We start from the raw sequence: 16,639 nt of genomic DNA on the forward strand, positions 1-16,639 counted from the left end.
CTTGTGCCCAGTTGCCCACTTGGGGGGTGCATTCCCGGGAATGCTTTATCCCCCACGTCTCCCAACCCTCCTGGGCCCGCCTGCCAGGGCAGCATGTGGAGGCAGCACAGACAGAACCGGCTGGAAGACATCATGACCTGGGCTCACCCTCCACCCTGCCGCTCACCCGCCCTCTGCCACCCACGACGGGAGGAGTCCTTTCCTGGAGACCCGGTTTCATGTCTGCAGAATGTATTTGCCTTGAGGTTTGGAGACGGCGTGTGGCGTGTCTAGCACAGGACTGGAAGCAGTAGGTACTCTGTCAATATTGTTTCTTTGATTTATTGTTTCAATATATGCTTTGATATATTGTTTCTTAGATCCACCCCTCCTTTAACATTTATGAAATCAGACTATATCTTTAATGGGTGTATTCATTTAATGTGATATAGTTGTTCCATGATAACTAGGCTGTTTTACAGAGATGAATTTGGAGAATTCCTATCTATGGGTCAGGAGAAATCCTTCCCGAGCCCCACATGGTCCTGGATTTGTCATGCTATGGGTGGACATGGGATGCCCAGGGCTGCTTCTGAGGAACAGCTGGGGACACCAAGGAGGTTCCCACCAGCTCTCCCCGACCTGCCCCAGGCCCCTGACTCACCGTCACCAGCTCAAAGTGGTAGGGGTGGAAAACACGCAGGTACTTGATGGGGATTTTGTAGGACAACAACTCCTCTTTCTTTCTGTTGTCTACCACCTTGATGATCACATCTGGAAAAAGAAAACATAAGCGCAGGGTCAGGACAGGGCTTAACTTCCCACCTTCCCTCCCAGCGAGGCGAGAAAGTGGGAGGTGAGAGACATTGCCGAGAGCAGGGAGCAGGGCCACACTGGGGAATCAACACACGTGTGCACACGTGTGGGTCACACAGGCACACACAGCCCCACGAGCACTGTCTGAGCCCCTGCACTGGGCAAAGCTGCATGCCAGGTGCTGTTAGGACGCCAAAATGCAATGCTCTCTTGTGGTAGAGAAACTTCCAGCCCAGAGATAGACACACACAGACCTGAGCCCAGCCCCCCATGGCAACAGACACACACAGGGATACACAGGCAAGCAGGCATAGTGCCCCTTTCCAGGAATAAGGCCCCTTCCCTTGGTCACAAACACTCTCAGCAGCTCCACATGCAGGAAGGGATGGGGTGGGGATGATCTTCCACATGTTGCAGGTGGGGAAACCGAGTGTCAGTAATAAAAATTGACCTGTTCAAGAAATTCCTTAGTGCTACTATCAACAAAAGTCTACTATGAGTGAATGAAAATTAAATGCTAAGAATAATGCACCACTTAGTAAACGCCCTCCAAAGAGATCACCGCGCCAAAGATGGCATGAACTTTGGGATGAACCTTAAGGAGAACACCAGTGTCCTGGAAGTAATTGTGGTGGTCCTGCTTAGTGAGCACTCACTGCGTGCCCGGCATGGGGACGGGCACTCCGCAGCCGCTACTCCAGCAAATCCCTGCCACCACCCTCAAGTAGACTGTCACCATCTGTTTTTAAAGGATGAACGATGGGGCTACGAGTGGTTGTGTGACTTGATTAACATCACAAACCCAGGAAAAGGATGATGGGAGGGGCTGGATTTGGTGACCTTTGTGGCATCTTTCCATTCTGGAAATCTAAGATTTGAGGAGGAAGAAGAGATATGGGGAAGGGGGAAGGGAAGAGAAAGGTGGGGGAGGAATGAGAGAGAGGGAGGAGGAAAGGCGATAAAACAAAAAACTAGGGAAGAATCGGGGGATGGGGATGGAGAGGGGTGCCCGAGGGAACCCCATGGGGAGCCCCCGCCTCTCTGCTTGAGACGAGGACATTTCAGCACCATGGACAGCTGCTGGCCCAGAAGGCTCAGCAGGCTGGAGGCCCAGTGAGGAGCTCAGCAGCTGGGTCACTGGGAGCTGGAGGGGCCATTTGGATGTGGGGGTGGAGGAGGAAGCCGAGGGATTTTCTAACTCTTCTTCCTTTCTCCCTTTCCCCACAGCTAACCTGAACACTCGGAGAGGGAAACTTGCCAAAGCCTCCCAGGAGCTAGCCACATGGCATCCCTGCTCAAAGGAAAGAGGAGGCAAGGGCACCCACAGTGTCGAGGCTGGCTTGAAGAAAGTAGACCAAGCAAGGGTTTGAAGCTAGCAGGCCCGGGTTCTAGTATCAAGACACTAACTTGCTCTGGGACCTTTATCGAGTCACTTAACCTCTCTGAGCCTCACGTTCCTGCTCTGCAAAATGTTAATACTCTAAAAAAGAAACACCTCGCCCCTCCCCTGAATTGCTGTGTGTGTGTGTGTGGGGGGGTGTTTTTCACGCTATAAAGGTCCGTGCAAATGCTCCTTGTGGCTGTCACTATTTGCTTCCTTGTTAACCATCTGCGGCTCTCCGTACACGCGCCCCACTCTGAGACTGAGGAAACTCAGCCGGGGGATTCCAGCGCTCCCAGCCAAAGCTCCAGAGAGGCTGTGCAGGCTGCAGCCCCTCAGGCCCTCTCCCCATGGACCCTAGGTCCCCAGGTCTGGTTGGGATTTGCTGAGGTTGAGCGAGAGGTTGAGCAAGTGCCCTGCGTCCCCCACCCCTGACCCCTGTTCCTGGAGCTCTGTGCGGGCAGCCAGCGATGAGCTGAAATAGGGGGAATGGACAGCCACCCTCCCTGCTCCTGTCTCCATGCCACAAACACGCTTCATCAGCTTCCTCTCTGGGCATTGTGCCCTTCCGGCCTCCTACTGCTTTCTTTGTGCGGCCAACAAGCCATTTCTGTCGCCTGCCTGCTTTTGGCCCTGACGCAGGGTCTGAAACTCCCCTTTGCTTTTCATTAACACATCCTTGAGCTACCTCCCACCCTCCCCCACCTCTTGGCCTGGCCCCCATCTCCCCCACCCCCACGGCAGACATCACCACAGCAACCGGTTCCAACCAGGTTCCAACAAGCATCCAGCCACTTCAATCTGCAGAGAGGGCCTGCCAATGTTCCCTGCCTGTGAGGTGGCCTCCCACCCTCCCATCCCCCTGCAGCTAGCCCTGTCCCCCTCTCTGCTGCACAGATGGGCCCAAGGGCTAACGACCCTAACATACTGTTCCCTCTATCACCCTAGGTGTGTAGAGCCCAGGGCAAGATCCTAGCTCAGGTCCACTTACCCCAGCCCCTAACTTCCCCCTGGCCACATAAATGCATGCATGGCACACGCATGAACACACACACAGTCTACACATACTTATGCACTTCAAGGTGCACACGATCACCCAGATACCTCCATGCACACACTGACACACACACACAAAAGTATGCATGCCCACAGGTGCAGACACAAGATGTACTCACACACACATACACACAACCAGCATGCAGGCATTCACAAAGACATGCACACACCCCCACACACGTGCCTCTGCATGAAATCCTAGGGCAATTTTTCCTCCTCTTTCACGTCTTCTGAAACTGTCCCAACAGCTCCACCTATCCCTTTACAGGCAGAAAAAACATTCTCCGGCTTGACCCACAGTGAGACCCGCTTTGTGGAGGCTGCTCTTGTTTCCTTTCTCCCCTCCTGGCCCCCAGCAGCCAGCTTTTTGCTCTTTGTCAGGCAAAGGAGTCTGGGTCCCTGGCAAGATTTTAAGGGGAGGGCAGCCTGTCCTCTGAGGAGAGACCACTGGCAAGTAGTGAGCCTGAGCTTCTGACTAGGTAAGACCAGAGACGTTGCTGGGCACCGCTGGTCTGTGTTGGCCATGCCTGACGCTGGTGCCACAGCCGTCCCGGCACCAGCCAGCCAGTACTCCCGTGTGCCCGCCTGAGCTCTCCCGTGAGAGTGGAAACCCGGTGTGCACAGGCATGTGTGTACACGGGGACCTGGCGGCTTGGGCTGAGACCCAGGGACGACTAGGCAGCGACAAGGATCCATTCTAGGGATGTTAAAAGCATTTTTTAAAATACTCCAGTTGAGGCAGCTAGAACGCTGGAGCTACAGCGAGCACAGGCAATGCCAGGCCTGGGTCCTCTGCTTGCTGAGTGCTTGAGCGCGAGCCAGTTGTTTAAATCTCGCGAACCTCAGCGTCCTCTCCTAGGCAATGGGGGCAGCGTTGTTCCCCCTGGGAGGTGGTGACTCCAATGAGCGATGCGTGGGGACGTGCCATGAAGCTGTAATGTGCCGTTTCAGTGGGAGACGGTGATAATAACCACCATGAAAATAATAACAGCAGACATAAAAAAGATAAGCTCACATTGTCTGGAAAATTCATTTATGTGGAACAACTCATTTTTCGAGTGGACCGGGGAGATGAGGCGTGACAGTATTAGGATTTTTTAAAAGTGCTTTTAACGGAGCCCACAGAGACATTCAGGTGGCTGCCAGCTGAGCTGGGGGGGGGGGCCGCTTCTGCCTTGGGGCTCACACCCGCCCCCTGCCCCCAGCCTCACCTTCCCGCCCCACGTCCTCCGCTTGGATCTCCACTTCCACGGTGTCTCCCCAGATGGGGTCTCTGGTGGGCTTCGAGGTCACAGATGTGACTGCCTTGGAGGTCTCGTTGTTTGCTTCCTCCGATGTGCTTTTCCTGGGGAGGGGAAGGGCAGGGAGAGTCAGAGTCAGGGGTCCTGCCTGCTGCCTGGCCACCTCCCCGATCCCACTGCCCATAAATCTGAGCAAGAGGTGGGTGGAACATGGAGAGCTCCCTCCCACGAGTAGACACTCATGTCATCCCAGGCCCAGGGGACGCCAGGCCTCTCCCCTCGGCTGCCCTGCCTGCCGGGTGACCACACTGTCTCGCTGGCCACTGCAGAAGCCTTTGCTTAGACGCAGGGACCAGAGGATCAGAGCGGGGTGGGGGTGGAAGTGGATGCCTCGCCTGTCTGACTTCTTGCCCCCTGGGGGGCTGGCAGGGGGGCTCCCTAGCAGGCGCCTGTGTGCAGGGACTCCCTGGCCAACCTTTCCTCTACGCTCCCTTCTGTGGGAGGGGCCTCTGGACAGGGTGGCCACTTGGGTGCCCCCCTGGCTGTCCTCTCCTCCTGACCGTCATTGCCCCAAGCTTCTGGCCCAGCTCCCCCAGCTCTGAAGCCTTTCAATGGAGCACACACATGCTATGGCCTTTGGTGGTGCCCAGCTTGTGCAGGGCCCGGGGCTGGGGGCAGAGGGCAGTGGCGAGGGCTTTCTGGCCTTCGAGCACTCCAGCTGTTCACAGCCAGGCTGCCCAAGGGGAGGCAGGACCTGGGACCTTCTGCATCCCAGTGCACCCCACCGGTATCTGGGCTAAGTCTCCTGAGACCCAGAGCCAGCTCAGTGAGAGAGTTCACACTTGCGCTGAAGAGGCAGCTATGTCAGGGCTGGGGACGGTGCTGCTACACCCCCTGCAGCAGCAGGGGGAGCCCAGGAGGGCAGGCCTGGTGCACAAACAGTACCCCAGGGGGGAGGTGAAGGTGGCATCCTCTCCAGCCCTTGGCCCACCCCAAAGCCCCCAAATGGAGCATGGGGCAGAATAGTTGGCCCAGAAGCTCAGGCCCAACCCGTGCACGAGCAACACCAACACCTTCCCAGCCCAGCTTGCTCCTCGCTGCTCCTTCTGTCCTTTAGACTTGAGTGACACTGTGGCCTGGCTCCTTGCTCCCACTCACACAGCCCTGCTCTTGTGGTAACCATTTGTTGTGGGACACCCGTCTCTAAGCTCCAGGGGTCAGCTGAGGACTCCCACTCTGCCTCGACGGAGAGGCAGTGTGACGCAATGATTGTCATAGAGTCAGACCACTTGGGTTCCAAGTGCCTGCTCTACCCCCTACTGGCTGTGTGACTCTGGGCAAGGTGCATAACCTCCCTGTGCCTTCCTTCCTCACCTGTGAAATGGGGCGGATAATGCGCCCAGCTGCAGGCTGTCGTGGGAATGAAATGCATTCCCACGTGTAGTGCCTGGCGCATTAAGGGCCATAAAGTGTTAATAATGATCATGACTTTTTTTTTTTTTTTTGAGACAGAGTCTCACTCTGTTGCCCGGGCTAGAGTGAGTGCCGTGGCGTCAGCCTAGCTCACAGCAACCTCAAACTCCTGGGCTCAAGCGATCCTCCTGCCTCAGCCTCCCGAGTAGCTGGGACTACAGGCATGAGCCACCATGCCCGGCTAATTTTTTTTGTATATGTATATTTTAGTTGTCCATATAATTTCTTTCTATTTTTTAGTAGAAACGGGGTCTCACTCTTGCTCAGGCTGGTCTCGAACTCCTGACCTCGAGCGATCCACCCGCCTCGGCCTCCCAGAGTGCTAGGATTACAGGCGTGAGCCACCGCGCCCGGCCGATCATGACTTTTAATTATTAAATAGATGTAATTCCTTCTTATTACCCCACAGCACTGAAGATCTTAGCCTTGGCGGCCTCCTCTGACCTGCCTCTTTGTCCCTGGCCTGGTTTCTCCCCCTTATGCCCCCAACTCTGGGACTATGGCTGGGGGGGTGGTCTCTGGCTGCTCTGGCCAAAGTGTGGACTCCTGGGAAGAGTCACTGAGAACTGGGTTTGAGCCCACATTTGTTCAGGCTAGAGCGTCTCCCCTCTGAGCCCTGGGTCCTCCCCTACCAACCATGCCTCCCTCAGAGAGTGGTTACAGGGGCTGCAGAGAAAGCGTGTTAAGGCCCCGGCACCCAGGAAGCCCCAGTTCATGCTATTCCCGCATCTGTGACACACAGCAGCCGGGGCAGCTCGCAGGGGCACAAGGGAAGCTGGGATGAGCGGGAGCCCCTCTCACATCCGCCCCTGCAGGCCCCGTGGAGTGTGCTCCCACAGGGCGCAGGGGCGTGAGGGAGGCGGCCAGGCTGGAGAGGTGCTCAGCCTCCCCCCCCACCCCCTCCCTTCCTCCCACAAGCCGAGCCCCTCCTCGTGCCACTCTGTGGCTGGTTCTCCTTCCCGCAGCTGCCTCCCAAAGTCAGAGACCTCAGAGCTCTCAGCAGCCCCCTCTGCCATCAGGCTGGGGATCTGCCTCTTGCCTGGATTAGTGCACGACAATGCCTGCCACCCTCCTCAGGGCCTTGCGATTCAGGGGACAGAGAACAGGAGCAGAAAGGTGGGAGCACGGAGGGTGTGTGAGGAGCACGTCAGTCCTACACCCTGAACAATGTCGAACATCGCACAGCACCTGCTCCTGCACAGGCTCGCCCCTGGGGGCTTCCCAGGGATCTTCAAGTGGCTCCCTGTGCAGGGGGAAGACACACTGAGGGCATGAGGTCACAGCAGCATAGTGACAGGATCCAGGCTGGACCCCGTGGCCTGCACTTGCCAGCCTGTCTTCTGCCCTCCTGACCTCTGCAGCCTCAGGTCCCTCCCCTGCTCTGGAAAGCTCCTGGGAGTCAGGGAGGAATTCCAGGGGCAAAAGTGTGGGGAGGGGCCATGGGGCAAGGCAAGGGAGCCTGGGCCGATGGCTTCCCTTCGACAAAGAAAGGGTTAAGCAAGGCTATCTCTTTCCCTCCCCCGCATCCCCCCAAAAGAGGTCTAGGCTAGGTGAGCACAGAGGAAGCATCTAGGAGGGGGGAGGCCCCAGGGGAAGGGGGAGGCTTTTAGCAGGTGGAGGGAGGCTGTCAGGGTAATAATGGCTTTTCCTGGCATAGCTGACTCCTCTGGGCCTTCATACTATTCTAGAAACTGGAGAGAAAGAAGAACCTCTGATTCCCTGCAGAATAGGAGAAGGGGGTCAGCTCACTCCCTGCTCTCAGCCCCTTTCTGCACCCCCAGCTGGGCATGTGGCTGTCCTATGTCCCCCAGGCCCTGAGGAGCTCAGGCCTGCTGGTGCAGTCCCAGAGCCCTGGGGGACCTCTCCAAGGCCTGTGTCCCCAGGCCTCTCCGCAGGCTATCTGTCCTCCCTCCCTGTCCCCAAAGTCCTGCCCTGGCTCTATAGCTGGCTCTAGGCAGTTAGGGCCAGGGGGAGCTCATGGGTGGCTCAGATCTAATCCAGCCACAGCAGGGGCAGCCACACCAGGATGGGGACTGCGGTTAGGTTCATAGACACAGTGCTACAGTCCTGGGCCCAAGCTTTGGGGAAAATGTGAACCACCCCCAACCCAGCCCACCCCCAGGCTGCTAGGGTGTGTGTGTGTGTGTGTGTCTTTGACAAACTCCAGTCTTAAGCCAGGCATGGGAGGGGGGTCTACCCAGCAGGCGATGGGAGGCCAGGCCCAAGCGCAGCTGTGAGTGGGAGGGAACAAGAAGGACTTTGCTTTCCTTCTGCAAGGTCATGACTAAGGCAAAATGTGTTGTCTGATTCCCCAGGGCTGCAGCTGTGAGCGGAGGTGAGCAGCGGAAAAACACAGGACACTGCCGGGGAGAGAGCGGGGGGGCTACCCCCCACCCTGTCGCCAGAGCACACACGCACAGAGGAGTGAGTGCCATGCTGTGCCCATGCTCACTACCCGCCCCACGGCCCCAGGCTGCCAGCCCTCAAGCTGCCTCTGAGGTCTTCTCTTCACACCTAAGTCCACCTGCCCCACCGCCCTGCCTGTCCTCTGGCCTCCGGCTCCGCTCCAAGCATCAAAACATGAACAGCAGTCGAAGCGTGGCCTCCTCCCGCAGGCTTTAGAAGCCCAGCACACGGGCGCCTGGCCTGTCCTGAGTGCCAACCCCAGGGCAGCGCCAGGAGAGTGAAGGAAAGGGAAGAGCCCCAATTCGTGTCTGTTCTGGCTGCTGGGCAGGCTCCCAGATCCTGAAAGACTGGAGAGCTGTCCCAGAAGCCCTGGGGGAGGAAGCAGGCAGGCAGGCATGGAGAAGGATGGACCAAGTCAGGCCGTGAGGTGGATGGATGGTGGGTCAAGAGGTGTTGCTGCCCTTCGACCTGGTCCATCACAGCCCGGTTGCCGGCTCACCTGGAAGTCTGAGGGGGAGGTGGGGGGCCAGGTTCAGATTAAGAGCCTTCGGGGCTGGGTGCGGTGGCTCACGCCTGTAATCCTAGCACTCTGGGAGGCCGAGGCGGGTGGATCGCTTGAGGTCAGGAGTTCGAGACCAGCCTGAGCAAGAGCGAGACCCCATCTCTACTAAAAATAGAAAGAAATTATCTGGCCAATATAGAGATCCTGTCTCTACTAAAAATAGAAAGAAATTATCTGGCCAACTAAAAATATATATAGAAAAAATTAGCCAGGCATGGTGGGGCATGCCTGTAGTCCCAGCTACTCGGGAGGCTGAGGCAGGAGGATCGCTTAAGCCCAGGAGTTTGAGGTTGCTGTGAGCTAGGCTGACGCCACGGCACTCACTCTAGCCTGGGCAACAGAGTGAGACTCTGTCTCAAAAAAAAGAGCCTCAGACCAGCTGCTGGGGTGTCATAGTTTGGCCTCAATGTGTCCTGAGAAGTCAGGGCAATTTCCCTCCACCTGCATCCTCCATGCCAGCCTCTGAGCCAGGGAGATCAGCCGCCCGCATCCTGCAAAAGTTCAAGCAGCAGCCAGATTCCCAGGCCGTAGGCCTACCTGCCCGCCAGAAGGCTCTGAAAAACCCAGTGACCTCTCCCCAGTCCAGGAGCCCGAGCTAATGCAACAGGGACAGGAGTTGGGGAGTTGGCCTCTGCAGAGACAGCCATCTGAACGGGGTGGCCACAGCTGATTCCTGTGCTTCTGACCCCACCTGGGCTGGACAGGTGAGGGGAGAGTTCCTGGGGGAGGCAGGTTTGAGTAGACGGAGAGGACTTTCCCACGTGCAGGAGAAGGCCTGAGGCTTGGGATGGGGTGGGCGCTGGCTCGCAGGCAGGTCATGGGAGGGTGTGGTGGGTTGGGAGCACGGGTTGGGGTAGTCAAGAGGCTGTGGTCCTCCCGACTGAGTTCCCTCTCGAGTCCGTTTCTCTTCATGGCCACATGCAGTGTCCTCTGAGGCCAGGGAGGTGGGAGGGGAAAGGCCCCGCCCGCATACTTCTGGCCTTGGCCACGCTCCCCTGGGATTGCTGGGCAGGGACTTGTGCCAGGGGCTCCTCAGAGGAGGAGCTGAGATGTGAGTCAGAGACAGTCAGGTCTGAAGCTCCCTCCTCCCCTGCCTGCTTCCCCAGAAGGCAGCCGTGGAGGACGCCCCCCACTCCATGCTGCCTCCCGGCCCCCAGGGCGAAGGCGGGGCAGCGGGTCCTTGTGGGTTCTGGGCTCTGGGGAGGCTGCCACTTAAGGCATGAGCAGGGCTGTTATTCTCAGCAGAGCGATGGGCTCTCATCCTGGTTTCATTTATTAATTGGACTCTAATGAACCGTCACTAATTACTGATGGTGCTACAACACGACAGGTGGGCCTCGATTCGCAGAGCAACTGACTCCAGTTCAAGGAGGGTCTACACTGGAGGCCAGTGTGGGGCCTGCTCTGGAAAGAAGAAGGGCACATGCCAAGGACCTCTGAGCCGAGCACTCTGGCAACGGCAAAAGTCTTTCTGTAAAACACAAATGCTGCCCCTCTCACCCTGCTCACACTTCATCTGAAAGAGCCCCAGCTGTCCTTGCGGGACCTTTCATGGTCGGCGTGCACCTCCCGTCCCCACCTGTGACACTGGGGGGCTGGCAGGCAGGAGTGCTCTTTCCGTAAGGTGCAGGGGACAACCACAGCCACCAGAGCTTTGTGGCCGTGCAAAGGCAGGCTCGCAGCTGTGCTGGGCGTCGTCCCACCTCCTACCCGCTCCAGGGAAGGGAATTGCCTTGTTTCCTCGTTTTTGTTCTCTGTTTGAGGCTGGAGACAATGTGGGGCCAGGAAGGGCCCTGCCTGCACCGTCTGCAGCCTGCGGAGTGTCACGCTCCGGTCTACCCGGTGGCGCAACTGGCGAGGGTCCCCATCTTCTTGGGCAGCGGGAGGATGCGCCTGTCAGTCAACACCACAGCCCCGTGGGGGTGGAGGGACAGTCCCCGTGGCAAGGTAGGGGCCTGGGTGAGACAGCCTTTGGCAGGTCGTGCCGTGACTCGGGTCCTCTCAATGGCTCAGTCACTCTGCAGTGCCCGGCCTCTGAGCACTGCAGCCTCGGCGCGGGAGGAATGTGGGCCAGACATGCGGGGGAACTTCCCAACCTCAGAAAACCACCTGATCCTTCCGATTCCTGAGTCATTCTGATTCCCACCCCCAGCCCAACTCGTGTGGGGTTTGCTCCAAGCTCTGCGGGCTGGAGCACAGACTCCTGCCCTTTCCCCAGACAGCAGCCTCCCCGAGGGGTTCTGACACGGTGCTGGGGCCTGGAGCCCGCTCAGCTGCTTTCTTGGAGGACTGCGGGCAAAGGGTGAGTGAGTGGGGACGGTGTTGCCTGCTTACCACCCCTCCGCCACTGCTGCTACTAAACTGTGGGTCCTCAAGGGCAGACCTGTCCTGTCACTGCGGGAGCTCAGCTCCCAGCTGCCAGCGTGGGCACAGTGGGCCCAGCAGGTGTTTGCTGAATGAAGAAAGAGGAGACAGAAAGGGGACAGACCACTGGAACATCGGGTGGAGACAGAGGAAGCCCCAACCCTCCGGCTCTGCCAGGCCCCCTGGCCCGGCTACTGGCACTCTGCCCGAAGCTGCGGCATCTCCTCAGGACTGACCTGGAGGCAGCTCTTGGCTGGGAGGACAGTTCAGATCCTAAGTTCTGTCCCAGGACCGTGTTCCCAAAGAGGGGGAGCAGAGCCCAGCTGTGGCCATCGGGCTCCTTCAAGGCTCCGAGGCCCCAGGAACCTTGGTCTTGCCAGGCCCCTGACCTCTCTGTCCCAGCCCAGGGCCCTGTGGCTGGACCCTGGGTCTGGTTCAGCTGGCCACACTGGCCACCTACGAGTCCCCAGCCACAGTCCCAAGCGAGTCCCCACCCCACTCCTCCGGCACTCACAGGGCCCCTCCGTGTGCACACGGCGCTTTCCACAGGCCCACAGAGCTGCCTGGGAAGTCAGACAGAGTGACAGGGAAGGGCCACCTGCTCCTCTGTCCCCACCTTTGTGTGGGAGCAGAGAAGGGGGAGGCCACTGCCTGCACTCCCGGCGTTCCCCGGCCAGTCCAGCTGAAGGCCAGGGATGTGGTTACGCTTGGGCTGGCGGGGCGTGGGTTTGGGTCCTGGCTCCTGGAGCCACTGCCACTGGCCGTGTGCCTCCGCCCTTAGACACCACTGGGCTCAGCACCCCCCCCCCCCCCCGATGGTGGCACTCTGTATCTCACAGTTCTTAGGTGGACAGTGGAGCCCCGGAGGAGGAGGAAGAGGAGGGGGAGGAGGAGGAAGAGGAGGGGGAGGAGGAGGAAGAGGAGGGAGAGGAGGAGGAAGAGGAGGGGGAGGAGGAGGAGGAAAAGAAGGAGGAGTAGGAGGAAGAGGAGGGGGAGGGGGAGGAAGAGGAGGGGCAGGAGAGGGGGAGGAGGAGGGGGAGGAGGAGGAAGAGGAGGAGGAGGAGGAAGAGGAGGGGGAGGAGGAGGAAGAGGAGGAGGATGAGGAGGGGGAGGAGGAGGAAGAGGAGGGGGAGGAGGAGGAAGAGGAGGGGGAGGAGGAGGAAGAGGAAGGGGAGGAGGAGGAAGAGGATGTCAGCTGGGGGAGGCTGAGTCCGAGGTGGGGATGTGCACCGGCAGGTGAGCGCACGGGGGTGGAGCTCAGGAGAGAGGCCCTAGCTGGACCCAGGCATCCCGGGGCCTTCAGGATGGGGGTAAAGGGGATGCTTGGGGCGAAGGGATCTCTTGGGGAGAGTTGGGGTGCAGATGAGAGGCAAGGCCTGAGCCAGGGGCCCCCACGTTTACAGGGAACAGGACACGGAGCATCCACAGTGCCGTGGCCAGAGGCAGAGGAGGGAATCAGGAGGGGCCGTCCTGGAGGCAAGGACAGAGGGGCTTCAAGGAGGGGATGCCGACTTATGCAAGTGTAGAGGACGCGCAGCCACGGGGAGGACACCGAAGAGGAGCTGTCAGCAGAGCTGGATGCGACGTGGAGTCTGAGCCGGGGCCAGGGCTCAGGTGGGGAAGAGGGTGAGGGGCCCAGAGGAGCTAACTGCCCAGAGTTGTTTGGTCTGCATGGAAAAAATGGCTGGTTTTGCAGAAAAATTGGAAAACCGAGAGAGCTCATTCTTCCCCGTCAGAAATCAGCAGAGGGACCAGGGCTGCTACTCTGAAGGAGCTGCGTGCCCCCGGGTTTGCCGCAGTTGCTCCTGCTCCCTATTGCCTCACACGCCTGGGGCCTTCAGGGCTTAGGTAACTGGATTGGCCACTCTGGCAGCCCCGGTGTGTATGGAGGGAGAGGGATGACACAAGGGCAGGAGGAGCTGAACTGGGGCCCCGAGCCCCAGCCTTTGCCAAGTGGTTTCCCTCGCTTCACTAGATGCTGGACCACCTGGCACTGTCCCTGGAGCCCACGGGGGCCAGCAGGGCAGAGGGCAGCCACACAAAGCCTGGAGGGAGGACCAAGCCCCCTGGCAGCTCGCCGTGTCTGGGGAGGGAGGAGTTGCCTGTCAGCGGCTCTGCCCATGCTCAGGGATAAGCAGAGCAGACAGCCCGTGTATGATGCCGTGAGGACACCAGGAAGGCCCCGTCCGGCCTGGCACACCGCCCGGAGTCACCCCGTGAGCACTTGCTTCTGAGCGAGCATTGCCCTCGTAGGCTGCTCCTGGGGCCCCAGGCTCCCGGGGCACAGATCGTGCTGTCTGAGTCTGAATGAGCATTTCAGGCATGAGAAGACCTCAGGGGCCCTGGGTGGCAGTGGTGGGGAAACATCTGGGCAGAATCCCTGTGGTTTCAATCTGGCCGGGGGTCTCAGGCCAAGCCTCCTTTAGCCCCGACACCAGCTGTGTTTATAACTCTGGGACACTGGCGAGTTCTCACCGAACAAAAATGCTGAGGTTCTGAGCCTCCAGGGCCTGGCGTTATAGGGAGCAGGTGTGGGTGGGAAAGCAGGCGCCGGGCTGGGGCCCTGCGGGGAGATGAGGACCCCGGATTCCCAGGCCCCACCCAGGGCCTGCTCCCCAGCCCCTTCTGCTCTCCCACGGGCGCCCTGCGGCGAGGAAAGGAGCCTGGCCTCTGCGGGCGCTGGCGGCCAGATGGGAAGAGCCATCTTCATGTGCTCCCTCCCACGGGCCAGCCATGTGGCCCCTGACAAGTCCCTCCACTGCCCTGGGCTTCGGCCTCCACGGCGACCACCTGGGGGTCGTGCACCCTGCCTCATAGGGCTACTCCTACCGAGCCGGGGTGTGTGGAGAACCAGTTCCTGGTGAGCTTAGAGTGAGACATAACGCGCACATGTGGGCTGCTTTATTCCTGGGACTGTCCCATGATCGCAGTCACTGTGTTATTGTTATTTTTGCCGAGCCCAACGCTCTGGCTGCTGAGACAAGCCCATAGGTCACCGTGAGTCATGCCGGGCCTCCACCCACTCTGCCTAGATCCCTGCCCACCCACAGCCAGACCGGGAGGAAGGGAAACTCCAGATCCTGGGGGTGGTGGGGGCGTCTCCAGACCGGTCACTGCATCTTCTCTGGGAGTTTGGGTTAGGGTCCTGGTGCCAACAGCCCCCCTTCCAAAAGGGGTAACTGCTGATGAAAGACCAAGGCAGGAAATGAGGTGGAATGAGCTTTTGGATTTTGGAATCCTGGATTCTACCTAGATCGTCCTTGGGGTTCTCAGTGGTTCCATGACCTTGGGCAAGTCACAGAAATGCTGTGAGCCTTAGGAACCTCATCTGTGAAATGGGGACAATATTACACCCAGTTCATAGGGATGTGTGACAACTAAGTTACATGAAACGCAGACGTACGGTCCTAGCACATGTGCCAGGAGTATGGCAGGCACTTGATAAACAGAACCTTCTTTAAACTCCCTCTTACCAGGACGTCACACATCTTTCTTGCTTTCGGTACCTTCTCCAGTTGTTCTCCAGAGTTAGGGCTCAGTCTGTGACCAAGGTCAGGCTCAGTCTGGGGACAGGGTGAGGGTGCCCAGGCTTATCCAGGGAAACCAAAGATCCTCTGAGTGTGACTCTAGCCGGCCCTGATCTGTGCCACCTCTCCCGTGCCGCCCCACGCCTGCACCGTGTGCCCAGAGGAAGACGCGCCTTCCCTCCCAGGCCTGGCTCTGTCCCCACTCACTAGCTCTGGGCAGCAGACAGCCAAAGACGCAGCTGCCAACACTGGCGGCCCTGCGAGGCAGCCTTTGCCCAGGGGGAAGAATCCCACAAGCCGTCTCCTGGCTGGCCCCTTCTCATCTCATCCTGTCCTGGGCCACCCCCGACCTGTCAGTGCCACTGCCTTCCTGGTCCCTGCTGGGCTCTGACTGGCAGGTCTCTCTGTGCCAGGCTGGTGACAGGTGCTGGGCACTGGGAGACCCTGGGCCTGCGTACTGGCCCAGCAGGCCTGGGCGTGGAATCTGTCTGGGGCAGCACAGCTGGGGCTCCTGTCGCCTCTAAAGCACTGAGACTGTTTCCCAGGCCAGAGCACAAGCCAGCCTGGCAGGCATGCAGCAGCGTGGAGGCCAAAGCTTACGGCCTGGCCATGAGGCTCAGAGAGGGCAGGGACTGGCCTGAGGTCACACAGGGAGTCAGGGGCAGTGGGCTGGACGCTGGGTCTTCCTGACCCCGGTCTGATAGGTCTCATGCACCCACGGTGAGCGCCACTCAGGAACCCCCTCACCCCCACCATGCTTTAGACCTGGCTCTACCATCTCTATAACCCTTTGAGGCAGGTTTCTAAGCGAGGTGTTCAGGCATCAAGAGGCAAAGTGACTTTCCCAAAGTCACACAGCAAGCTAGAAGCAGGGCCAGATTCATTCATTCATTCATTCAACCATCATTTGATGACATCATTTATTTCCCTATGTTCCAGATACTGTGTTTAATTACAGGGACGTGACACCAAAGCAGACCTACACTGCTCATGGAATTAGTGGGGCACCATGGGGCAGGGGCGCCGACAAAGAGTAAGGTCATAATCACATACAGTGCATCGTCACAGGGGAAACACAGCCACGAAACATGTAATGGGGAGGACTTGGCTTGGTCTGGGAAACCAAGGAGGGCTTCCTTGAGGAGGTGACAATGGAACTGGAGCCCAGATTGGAAAAGAGGGAGGGAGGATGTTCCGGGGGAGAGAGAGTGCCAAGGCCTAGGGTGGAAGGGAACAGAGTCTGCTCAGAGAACCAAGAGATGTCTGGTGAGGCTGGAAGTGGGGGGAGCTAGAAGGGCCAGCGAAGACCCACCTGTGCTAGGCCTGGAATCCTCTTTACTCCGGGAACAAGGGGAAGCCATTGGGTTCCTTTGGTTTGAAGGGGGTTTGCAGGGGGCGAGTTGAGATATACCAAGAGCAGCTGGAGAAATCGTGCAGTGGCCCGAGTGGGTGGGGCCGGTGGAGATAAGCAGCTGACTTCGAGAGGTAGGAGAGACCTGACATGACTTGGTGACAGAGGGGATGGGGTGAAGACTGCAATTCTTGTGATACCAGGTTGGGGATGGGAACACATGGAGAGAGAGTACAGTGTAGGGAAAGAAGAGCGACCTAGGGTTGAAACCTGGGACAGGCCAACATTTAATGCCAGAGAGAGGGGATAGACAGGTGTGGCCACAGAGGAAGGGAAGAGAGTAGGGGATCTTGGAAGAGGAGAAGGGCTTCAAAGAGACTGAGTGGTCCCGGGAGGCTGATGCCCCTGAGAGATCATGCAAGATGAGATGAGCATTGGACATAGGGTCAGGCATGGTGGTCGCTGGTGGCCGTAGAGAAAGCA

General features: G+C 58.7%; 1 protein-coding gene across 1 annotated transcript in view; it reads right to left on the reverse strand.

Moving 5' to 3' along the window:
* CCDC33 (coiled-coil domain containing 33) overlaps positions 1-16,639 on the reverse strand; it is a 102,345-nt gene that overhangs the window by 58,715 nt on the left and 26,991 nt on the right. The window contains exons 4-5 of the mRNA XM_069491883.1: positions 4,444-4,577; positions 644-753 (exon numbers count right to left, since the gene is read on the reverse strand). Coding sequence (XP_069347984.1) covers positions 644-753; positions 4,444-4,577 — 244 coding nt within the window. The remainder of the gene's footprint in view (positions 1-643; positions 754-4,443; positions 4,578-16,639) is intronic.

The sequence above is a fragment of the Eulemur rufifrons genome, chromosome 2 (assembly GCF_041146395.1).
Source record: "Eulemur rufifrons isolate Redbay chromosome 2, OSU_ERuf_1, whole genome shotgun sequence".
In the NCBI taxonomy this organism is placed as follows: Eukaryota; Metazoa; Chordata; class Mammalia; order Primates; family Lemuridae; genus Eulemur; species Eulemur rufifrons.